A 12,189-nucleotide genomic window follows, 5' to 3' on the forward strand; every position below is an offset into this window, starting at 1 on the left:
TCATGAGGGCTGGGTCTTCATGAGGGCCGAGCCTCCGTGACCTAAGCCCTCTCACTTGTCCTTATCTCTCAGGACAGCCCCAACTTGGAATTAAGGCTCAATAGCAGTTTGGTCTGGACGATGTCATACATACCAGTGTGGATGAGAAAACTCAAGAAGTTACTTCACTGGCTTGGGCCTCTGCTAATTAAAGTGGCAGTGTCAGGATTCAAATGCAGGCCTGATGCCAAGTTCCACTGACTTCCTACCCTACCTCATCTCTGCCTTCCTCAGTTGTACAGTGCAGTCTTCAGTTGGAGAGCAGCAGCTCTCTGCCTCGTAGTTTGCTCTTTTGGAGGTGTGGATTTGTGAGTACAGTTGGTAGCATGACTGGGGAACAGGTTAGGGGATAAGGAGAGAATTTAGGGGTAGGTAGAAATGGGACAGGGTATAGTCTCATTGTGGATGTTATTCACACCTGATATTCTCCAGAAATCTGTTCCTCAGAGAGAAACTCAGAAAGTAAGCTCAGTGATCGTAACCTGTGTTCTTTGATTGCAGAGTATGTGACCATCAAAGGCGAACACTCAAATGTTTTCAGGTAGCTACTCACATAAGTGAGTAGAATGTGCTAAACCATGAAAAGTCATGCTGCCTCTTAGTCCTTCATATACTCACATTTGATAGAGGAAACCAGTGTGTGGGCTACATGTTGCTTGGCAACTGCCAGCTGTCCTCAGCATTGGGGTGACAGTCCTGGGAGTGGCTGTTTTTATTAAGCACTTACCCACAGAGAGTGATGCTCAGATCCAGATAATGGCTTGAATGTGGCCAGATAAGAAATCATTTTTTTTTTATGATGCCAAACATCAGGATTTAAAAAATGCCAAGTCTTCCTGTTTTTAAAGATTTAAGATTTTAAGAAACACCACGGGAAGTCAGGCATGTTGGTGCATGTCTGTAACCCTAATACTTAGGAGATGGAGGGGAGAGAGGCTTGAAAATTCAAGGTCATTCTAGGCAATATAGTACATACAACCTATCTCATAAAGAAATGAACACACACGCACGCACACACACACACACACACACACACACACACGCATAAAACCATTAGTTAAACAAAAGATGCTGATACTAGATTTAGTACCTCCAGACTTACATGGTGAGGAGAAAGATTGGGGTCCTCTGCCTCTATGTAGATGAGATGCTGAACCCTTCTGTGCTGTTTGGGGATTGATGCTCAGTTTCCATGCAGTGTGGTCACAGTGGACTTACTGAGCTATGTGGGACCTACTTTCTACCTTCATAAAGTCCAAGGGTAGGCATATCAGTAGTTTTCAGCTTGTGCTCCCTGAGATCCATTGAACATTCCATAGATACTTGAGCTTCATTAAAAAAAAAAGATCATTTGGGGCTAGAGAGATGGCTCAGCAGTTAAGAGTGTGTACTCTTGCAGAGGACTAGAGTCAGTTCCCAGCATTCATACCAGGTGACTCACAACCACCTGTAACTCTGCTTTAAGGGATCCAACTCCTTCTGGACTCCACAGATAACTTCACTCACACATGCACATGTCTGCCCACAGGCATGCATATAAACACATAACTAAAAGTAAAATAAAAAAAAAAAATCCTTAACACATGTCTGCCCACAGGCATGCATATAAACACATAACTAAAAGTAAAATAAAAAAAAAAAATCCTTAACCCACCCTCCCCAAATTTGAGTGTGTTTGGAATTGTAATGAAACTATTTGTACAAACACCGATTGCACTAAAAGTTAAGATTTATTTATTTATTTATTTATTTATTTATTTATTTATTTATTGTATTCTGAGACAGGGTCTTGTTTGTTTTCCATGGTCTAGAATTTGCCATCCTCCTGTATCGCCTTCTTAGTGTGGGCATGTGAAATCTGAATATAGTGGAGACTGTCAGTGTCTTGACTTATTTATACACAGATTACCTTAAAAATGAAGAGTCACTTGAGGTTTGAGCAAGACGTATACACCCTAGTATACATAGACACGTATATATGATCATATATACATAGATAAGGGTGAAATGTAGATCTGTGTTCATATATGTTATTCTTACCATTCTTTTTGAAAAAACTAGTTCTGCTAAAAATATTCACAGAAGCTTCTGGCCTAGACTTTCTGAGGTCACCCTCAGCTCTGCATTTCAAGGTTCATGTGGCCTCACTGAAATAGAATCTCTGGCTACTCTTTCTGTGCCTTCAGAAGAGGCTATGATGCCTTCAGTTGTCCCAAGAGGGAAGAGAGGAGCCAGGCAGGCTTTTTAGTATGGATGATGCTCATGTCTTCCACTGAAGCCTTGCCTGGCATTTTGCGAGTATGGAGTTATGGGTGATGCTGACCCTTGTGCATGACAGGATCAAGTTCAGAGTCATGTATTTGCAAAAGAGGTAGAGTAAACCAGTCTGTTCTCATCTTGCTGCACCTGACCATTTGTCATGCTGCCTGCTGTCCTGCTAAGCCCTTGCCTTTGGACTCCATGGTGGACTGAATGCCAGGTACTAAGGCCACAAGGTGACCTCTGCCCCTGGGAAGTTTTTAGCCATGGTGTTTGTTGCTTGGCTTTTGTGTGGGAGGACCCACACAGTGTGCCATTTTCATAGTCAATGATTTACCTTTCTGGGGCCTATATTTTAGGGAGCTCTTGGGTAATAGCCATAAAGAGAGAAATGAGAGCTAGGAAGAATGGTGGCCTTTCAGATCAGACTCCTAGCTGGCTCCAAACCCCATAAATGCTATTTGATTTTAAACGTTGCTTGAAGCGGTTCACATTTTGGTTAATTTCGTCAGTGAGTAAAAATAACTATTGTCATATGGTGTGTGGGTTTGGTTTTAGAAGGATAAAGAGTCTATTGTTACCCATTGTGCTATTCAGTCAGTCATTACCCACTCTTGAACACGCGTAGAATAGAAAACCTGAAACTTTGTCACTTGCTGAAACCTAGGCTGTTCGGTGGCTTGAGCCCCAGAGCCCATTTCTTTTGAGAATGTTGCAAAAGATGCTTTATTCAGTCAGTTCAAATGGGCTGATGGAACCTGTCCCCAAAGCCCAGGCCAAGCTGGGATTTGTGATCTTCAGCTCTGGAATTGCCCTTGGGTTTCCTGATGTCCACTGAGTCTTGCCAGAAGATGAGGCAGCCTAGTGCTTCCTTGGAGGGGTTAAGGCCCTTTAGAGTCGGCCAGACCTAGGTGTAAATCACCTTAATTAAAAAAAATAATTTATTGAGAATTTCATACATGCATATAAGGTATTTTGATCAAATCCATGCCCACTTCCTCCTCTCCAACTCCTCCCATATCTCCCATCACTTTTTTTTTTTTCATAACTTCATGTACTCTTTCTTCTTCTTATTTTTTATGGGGCTTTTTGCTACTCTAAAATTACCCCCTCTGAAGAGGTAACCCTAAAATCTTTTAAGGATTAGATAAAAGCTCCCAAATACTTTCGACATTTTTAGTCTTTGGAACAGAGTATGTTGCTAAGAGGCCCAATGACATTGAGAGTTTTAGCCAAGAAACTGGCTACTTTTCTTTGGGGTCTTTTTACCCTAACTGCCTAGCCAATTCCTACCTCCTATTCTTACCACACTATCCTCTGAAGAGGTTACCCAAATTGCGGATAGGGAATTGGGACACAAACTGCTCTGGCTTCTTCCATGCTGAATAGGGATGCAGGATGAGGCAATTGGAGTACCCCTTCAGTGGATCTATCTAAAAGACTCCCAAATTGCATTACTCTTATCTGTAGGGGGAAAAGAAAGTTCTTGACTGGTGAATTGAAGATGTGAAGGAGAAGTAAAGGCAAGAGTAGTTAGCATTACAAGTTCTAGACAGGGAACTAGAAAAACGTCAGAACAGGGCAATTCTCAAATGTTCATACGAGAGTCCATTGGAATTTCTTGACAAGGGCTTCCAAAAGCATCCGTCTATTGGATTCCTCATTTTTCTTCTGTCTGCCATAGTTTAGTCATCTAGTTTACGGAACAAAATATATATTTAGTCAAGATTTATCTGAGAATATTTGTTTTTTTACCCAAACTTTATCTACATAGCACATGGTAATTAAAAGTACCAGACTGGTGGAACTAACTTTATTGGATGTTTAACAGCCACACTTTGAGGCCTGTACTAATTTGGTCAGAAGGACTTAAAGGACAGTTTTTGTCTCTTACCCTCCAAGGTTGACTGAGTTCCAGGGGACTATGGAATGTCTCTCAAAATGTCCTGTAACTGTGGTGAGTCACCTGTCCTCTTGTTCAGGGAGGCCATGGAGATCCCACGAGATGGACTTGAACCAGTGTCCAGTCTACAAAGAGGAGGGTCAACTCAGAGGAAACATCTCTCTGCTTCCAAGTGAAGCCAGCCATGGTCAAGGAGACAGGGACTCCTTCCAAGCCCATGTGACCCCCAAGGAGTAGATCCTCAAACGACCTTACGTGCAAAAATAAATTGACTTATTTGGGCCAACTGTATGGTCTTAAACACCCTAAAAGAAAGTATAACCAAAGAGTAAAGTCACCAGTATATTTCTTAATTTTTTAAAATTTAGTTTTTATTTTATGTGTATGAGTGTTTTACCTACGTGTATATGTATACCCATATATGTAATGCCCACAGAGGCCACAAGAGGGCATCATATTCCCTGGAACTGGAGTTACAGATGGTTGTTAGCTGCCATGTGGGTGCTGGGAACCAATTCCAATCCTCTGCAAGAGCAGCCAGTGTTCCTAACTGCTGAGCCATCTCTCCAGCGCCCCCTTCCATCATTTTATATTTGATGAAATTGATGCCTCTGTGAGATCTTCAAGTCCCAGAGCACAAGGGCCAGGGGAAGTTGAATCTGAACCTCCTGGCTACCCTTGGCTCTAATCTACCAGACTGTCTCTCTGCAACATACTAACATGAGCTCTGTGCTGATCTTCTGTGTACCCCTGTGGACTCTTGCCTACCTGTCTCTATCCTGTGCTGCCTACCAAGAGGAGGCTGATTCTTATGTTCTACACCAGGGGTGCCCTTGATCTCCAGTTCTCATTGGGACAGCCTAGTGGGCAGCCCCTGCCAGAGATGGGGAAAGGCACCCCTCAGCCTGTTGCTTCATTCTTTCTTTGCTGTGACACCCCAGGATTCTTGCACATTCCTTGTTGCCTTCCCTTCACCTTACACTGTTTTAAACTGTCCTCACTTCCTCTGACTGAGTGTATCATCTATCTCTGCTAGGGTCCAGACTGATACTGCATGCTTTTGAAAGAATAACCTGGCAGGTCTGTTTAGTTTCACACAGAGTAGAAGAGAGAATGAGGGAGCAGAGCCTGAATGAGGGAGCAGAGCCTGGCTTTTACCTTCAGTGCTTACGAAAGGACCTACTTAGGCCTTGGTCTTTTTTAATATTACAAATAAAGGGTTTAGATAGAGTCACAGCCATAATCTAACAGGATGGAAACAAAATAGAGTGCAGATTTACCTCGTTCTCGTTTTTGTTAATTTTATATGCATGGATGTTCTGGGAGCTTAAAAAGATAAAAGTGGCTGGGTGTGGTGACACATATCTTTAATCCCAGCACTTGAGAGGCAGAGACAGGCGGAGTCCAGCCTGGTTTACATAGTGAGTTCCAGGACAGCTGGGGCTACAGGGAAACCCTGTTTCAAAAAGACCAAAAAAAAAAAAAAAAAAGACAATAAAAATGACTTTGAAATGGCACAGCCTGGGATCAGGCTGCCTCTGTCCTATAGGACGGGTTATAAGGACAGACCACAGAAGTTGGGGAATCAGAATATTAGGTGAGGAAACTCCTGTAGGTGATCCAGGAAGGAATGACATGAGTGTGTGCATATGTGGGCCGGGTGGGTTGGGGTGGGGTAGGATGGGGCTTCCCAAGTTTATAGGCTGTGAGACAGGTTGTAATGGGATAGCCACTTCGGAGACAGGAATAAGAGGAGGATGTGGAAGGTCTGTTTTCATGTGCCATGTTTTCATGTAGAGTTGGGTCCCTATACCTAGTAAGGTCACTGTGATCTGGTTGTATATTGGGAAGAATTCAGTGTTCAGAATGGACCGATGAGGTCCAGGTTGGCTGAACTGGGATTTCATGGAAGTAGGGCGAACAGTTTATATTTCTTTAGGGCCTGGATAAGGAGGATTGTTGTAGTGGAACCACAGTTCTGGGACTGGGGCTGATTCCCAGAGATGGTTTGGCTTATCAGCCCAGAGGTGCTTGTGAAACTGGAGGGCAGCCCTGGGGGTGGGGCAAGAGCAGTAGGAGGCACCAAATCAGGAGGCGCTCCTCTAGGCAGCGGGAGAAGCCTTCCTTTCTGTGGGGTATTCTGTGGCCCTGGGCACTTAGGTTGATAGGCAGGTGCTTTACCATAATCTGTGTGTGTGTGTGTGTGTGTGTGTGTGTGTGTGTGTGTGTGTGTGTGTGTCTGTGTCTGTGTCTGTGTCTGTGTCTGCCTAGGTGACCAGAAGTCTTTGTCAGAACAAAGGGCGTAGCTGCTTTCTTGCTCTGTGTGTCAGGCCCATTGCGATCTTAGTGTTTATTTCTTTTGTTTAGCTACAGGGCAGCAAACATCTTGGGTCACTTGTATGAGCAACTTTGTGGAGGAATAGTGAGCAGTGGGTGCCCCATCCAGGTCTGGGGCTGAGGAAGCTTGGTTTGGGTACTTTGTCCTTTGCTGTGTGTCCTTCATCGCACCTCTTACTATCTCTGGGCCTCAGTGACTTCCTCTGTATCGCAGTTGTCCTTGGAAAAACAATCCTGGAGGAAAGTATCAGATAGCCCATTGGTTTTGGTCAGTAGGATTTGCAAAGTGGGGACACTGGCAATGATAGCAGTTGAAATAGATGATTTCATCCTCACTGCATCAAGACAGATGTGGACACCAGGAAATGAGTAAGCTAGTTACCTGCCCAAGTCACATAGCCAGAAGTGGTGGCCCTGCAGAATGCTGCAAGAGGTCTGAATGCAGATCGTGGTGCCTGGCATGGGGAGATGCCCAGTTAAACCCACCTTTCTTGTCCTCAGAATGTATTTGACTCAACATCGAGTTTCTCAGGTTCAGGGTAGTTGTTTCCACTCTTCTGTGCCTGCCAGAACATTCTTACTCCCCCTCCCCTCCCCTTCTCCTCTCCCTACCCCTCCTCCCCTTCTTCCTCCTCTTCCTCTTCCTCTTCCTCTCCTTTCTCCTCTTCCTCCCCCATCCCTCCTCCTTCTCCTTCCTCCTCTTTCTCCTCCTCCTCCTGCTCCCTCTCCCTTCTCTTTTTACTCCTGCAGGAAGCTTCCTTTCCCTCTTCCCTTGAGCAAGATGAGGAAGAGCAGAGCAAGACTCTCCAACCCTACATACTATTTTAAAAAGAGATTAAATTTACACAACAAAAGGAGCCATGTTTTCACATGGCTCCTTTTGTTGTGAAAGTGCTATTCAGCAGTATTTATGGGTTTCACAGTATTGTGCAACTGTCACCTCTAGGGAGCTCCCCAGCCCTTAAGGAAACCACCAAACCTCCTGTGCTGCTGCTCCTCCTCCCCTTCCTCCTAGCTCCTGGTGACTCCAGGCCTATGTTGAGTTTCTGTGGAGTCACATATTCAGCTCTTTCTTGTAGTATTACCTTTTTGAGAGTCATCCTTGTAGCAGGAGTCAGGACTCCATTCCTCTTTATGAGCCCTTAACACTCTGCTGTATGGATGTACCACATTCAGTGGGTTGATTTTCCCTTTTGACTGTGGTAATAGTGCTGTTGCAGTACCGCCTCTCCTGCAGGTGCAAGGGCCGTGACTTCTCGTGCTCCTTCCCCTAGCCCTAAGCCATAGGTTGAACTCCTCTCCATGATGACTTGGATGATGACTGCTAGGTTAGAAGGGAAAGGCCTGGAGGGTCAGAGCCAGAAGGGAACAACAGATCTTGAAGCTTGACATGCGCCTACTGCAAGTTTGTCTGCAGTACCTCTTCTGCTTTAATTTCTGCCGGGAGAGAAGTAGGGAGTGGAAAGTGGCTGGCTTATCTCCAGCTTGCAGCTCATCTTTCTAGACTTTCTGCAGTCCTCTTGTGCCTGGAGCACAGTAGAGTATCTGTGGGATCCAGGGTTGTGCAACCTGAGCAGCTGAGCCCTTATCTGTGGATGGAGATTCTCTTTCCTGTTGTTGCCTTGGGCTGTCTGAATGTCTGAAGACTCTTCAGGAGGAGGCTGTGGAATGCTTACTGCTTTTCCTACAGGGATGGCCACCTGGGGTGGTGACCTTTGGAGGTGGATGGCTAATGGAGGGAGGACAGTCTCAGGAAGATTCCTGTCTTCCAGTAGGAGCAGAGAGGGAACTGTGCTTCTTCTCTCCATATCTAGCTGTCAACAGCTAGGAAGTTGTCCCCCAGACTCCCTTTGTAGGTAACTTTGGGGAGCAGTATTCGAGCTTGGGGATGCTGGTCTACAATACCCCCCCACCCCCTCAGCACAGGCAGACATTGACTTCCATTTGGGAAAGCTAAGCTTTCTGTTGATGGTATTCTTTAAAGTATTTGTGATGGGCCCACCTGGCCAGGTATCCAATAGGTACCCTTTACTGGTATCTTTTTATCTGTAGTTTGTGGAAAAGGCTGGAGGTGTGGCTGGCCTGGGCTGAGATTCTGGCTGTGGTTCTGATTGACCACCTCTGTGATCCTGGAAGAGGAATCACTGTTCTCTCAGGGTTTCTACCTGTGAAGGTGAAGTTAACGTGAAAGTCACTTACCTCACTTTGATGACCTTGTGTGAACTAGTGTAACTTTGTTACAGATAATAAACAATGTAAAAGCAAGTATTTTAAGTAGTAAGTGGTATCTGTCTCCCCTGGCAAGGTGTCTGGAGGTGTAGAAGGGTCCTTCGGTTGAATTAGCAGCTCAGGGATTCAAGTCTGGTCATTCCCTGCAGCCATCAGAGCAGCTGCAGCAGCCCCCCGGCATCACAGGCTGACCCATGAAGTTCACCGAAGCAATGCAGTATTTTTTCCTCATGTACTCCATTTTATTAGGTAGGAAGTTCTTCCCCAGGAGCCCCATGTAGACTCTTAGGTACATTTATTCTAGGCTGAGTACCGTAGGTCCCCTGGAGTCAGAGGAAAGTGCTGACACCTTATTTGGAAGTCAGGTCCAGGAGGTGAGGAAGGCCAGCGAGGTGATACCATGTGTTTTTACAGTGGCCACTGCTTTGCTTTGAGCCTCACAGAGACCCAGCAGGCTTGTTTGTGGGAGGCCTCTGAGAGGGTTGAGAGTTAAAAAACCTGGCACTCTTAGCCTGCTTGCTTTCTGTTTTATTTTATATTTAAGATTAGAAAGGAACTTGCTGATAATATGTATTTTGAAATTAATTTTAACATCTTACCTAAGCCCTGGTATATTTCCACTTGAGAGGTGGTGTAGCTAGTAGTTATGTACAGGGACTCTGTAGTCTGAGCACCAAGCTACAGATTGAGGCCCACAGTTCACCTCCTCATTAATTACCCATTCTGGATTGTTTGGAGGATTGAATTAATGGTTGAGAGCATTTAGAACACAGCTCAGCAGTCAACACTGTATGTGCATTGGATCAAACACATGGAGCACCCAGACTCAAAGCTGTGATTTTAATCTTGCCTTTTCCTCTAAAATGTGATCTTTGCACTTCTACTTGTGCCTTTGACGTAAGGGATGCAGATGGAGAGGCACACAGTACTTTTGCACCTGCCTGTGCTTGACTTCCCCTACCAAAAGATGGACATGGGGAGTGGGAAATGGGACCATTTATCTTCTTAGGGTGTAGCTAGCCCTGTCCTCTTTCCTGGGACACTGAGGCTGTCTGCTGCAGCACCAGATGTGGACTTGGGTGGACTGCTTGGCCCATGTAGATGCACCATACTGGCTTGTTACCTGAGTGACAGGTGCTTTCTACCTTGAATTCTTTCCATTATTTCCCTTACTTTCATATAAACAGCTTGAGGGCAGGATGCAGATCTTTGGTGATTTAAGGTAGACCTTATAGGTGTATAGAGTTGAAGAGACCGCCTGGACAGGTGCCAGGATCAGCTATCTTAGAGCATCAAGGTTTTGTAGTTCAATGTTTTTTTCAACTACTGGGCAAAATATTCTTGCTTCCATTTGCCACCTACCTAGCCACGGGCTCCTCTTTTTTCCTCTCTCTCCTCGGATCCGTCATAGACTGTGTGGATTGATGTATCACATAGCTTGAGGGGCAGGGACTAAGGGCGTAAGAATGAGCTGAGAACATTTAGGCCCAAGCGATGAGGGAGTGGAAAGTTTGGGGGGACCTTGGGAAACTCTTTCATCCCTCATCAGCTCATTTGCTCCTTTCTGTGGCATTCACTGAGTGCCTACAGTGTACGCTACGTTTCTTCTCTTGTGGAGGAGACAGGTGATAAAGGGTATGAATTTTCATTTGTGGTTTGAGAAGAAACTCACTGCAGGGCTGGCATTTTGACCAGGCCTTTGGAAAGATGGAACATTCAGGGAAGAGTGCTTAGGTTCTAAGGGGTTAAATCAGCTTCAAGAATGTGAGGGGCACTGAGGTATGGTAGAAGTTGGAGGACATTTCCCCCCTTTTGATTATCTTCTTCATGAACACCATACTTTGAAAATTCCACTTACCAAAAGCATATATTTAAGAAACAATGGAACATACAACCTCAAATTACTTTTGGCTTTAGGGAACTAATTTATGGTGTGGATAATAATGTGACTGAAAGACCCCCTTCATCTAAAGCTTACAGATTGACATTGTCAACTAGATCTTTAAGTCTCTTTCACTCATTTTCCCCAAATAATTAAAAAATTACTGCTCTCTACTGAGAGAATAAAGAAGATAAATTTTGGTAGAGTGAAAAATCGCTTTCTGTGATTTTATGCGCAGGCAGGCCCTGGACATGACCCTGGTGAAGGGCCTGCTGTTCCCTATTTACTTATGTTCTGGCCCATCTTAACTTTGCTCCTTTATTGATCTGCCTCAGTTCACCTCACACGGGCAGGAGGGAGCACAGGCCTTCGGAGCTTTTCCCTGTCGCATATGTCTGTGGGAAAAACTCTAGGTTTTTCCAAAGGCCCAGGGCCTCCTCAAAATCCAGTTAATCCTTTGTTTATAATTGACCTGTGCTTTCCCTGTAGTTAATGCCCAGAGAAACCCTAACCCTGGCCAGCAGGCCTTTGCCTAACGCACTCAGCACCCACCCCCAATATTAAATCCTCAACTGCGCTGAGTCTGATTTGCATTTCCACGGCTGAATGAATCTGCTGACTTCCCTTTTCTTTTTCTGTTACAGATCTTGTGCGCAGGTGCTGGTGAGTACCATGTTCCTCTCCGTTCTTGTGTTGTTTGCTACTGCCCCCTAGTGGATGCAGAGCAACATAACAGCAAAGGTGAAAAAAAATCACAGAAAAATTTAAATTTGTTAAAACCCACTTACTTTTCATTTTTTCCTAAGAAATGGGGTGGAAGATAGAAACAGAAAATGAAAGGAAAATTCAGCTAATTGTTCAACATCCGTGACTAAAATGTTCTATATTTTCTAAGCTGAATTTTCTGTGATTTTTCTTTTGCCAGCCAACACCTATGGGTGAGGCAAATTAATTCAAACTGTAAGACTGTACTCTTATATTTTATATGCCGTTATCTCATAAGTACTTTTTTTGTGTTGTTACCTTAGTGCATTTAAAAAATGCTGTTATCTGGTCCTGGTGGTGCTCACTTTTAATCCCAGCACTTGGAAGTCAGAGCCAGGTGGATCTCTGTGAGAGCGAGGCCAGCCTGGTCTGCATAGTAGTTCCATGTCAGCTGGGCTACATGGATACTCTATCTCAAGAAAAAAAAAAATGCTGTGGAATTATAAAATCTCTGGGAAAATGGAGATAGCCTCCTGTATATTTTGCTTTTGAATGGAGCTCAGTGGTAGGGTATTTGCTTAGCATGCCTGAAGTTCTGGGCTCTGTCCTTAGGAAATTCAAGCAAAACAAAGCATCCCCCTCCCTGGAGATTGTCCAGTATTATGTGGAGTGCTGAGTTCCTCTTGTGGCCTAGTACTGGTTCTTTTGCTGGTCTATAGTAAAATAAGAGAAATAAGAATACGTTTCTAATAATATTTAATTAATTTTTCTAATAATATTTTAAATAAAGCTAAATACATTCAGTGGAGAGCACTATGTGCCCTGGTTTATGACC

General features: G+C 44.4%; 1 protein-coding gene across 2 annotated transcripts in view; it reads left to right on the forward strand.

Moving 5' to 3' along the window:
* Nucleotides 1-12,189, forward strand: part of Ptprj (protein tyrosine phosphatase receptor type J) — a 170,122-nt gene that overhangs the window by 108,174 nt on the left and 49,759 nt on the right. For both annotated transcript variants that reach the window (XM_008843633.3, XM_029568550.1), the window contains exon 2: nt 11,294-11,312. In XM_008843633.3, the coding sequence (XP_008841855.2) occupies nt 11,294-11,312 (19 nt within the window). The remainder of the gene's footprint in view (nt 1-11,293; nt 11,313-12,189) is intronic.

This window comes from Nannospalax galili, unplaced genomic scaffold (assembly GCF_000622305.1).
Source record: "Nannospalax galili isolate Female #2095 unplaced genomic scaffold, S.galili_v1.0 scaffold1200, whole genome shotgun sequence".
In the NCBI taxonomy this organism is placed as follows: Eukaryota; Metazoa; Chordata; class Mammalia; order Rodentia; family Spalacidae; genus Nannospalax; species Nannospalax galili.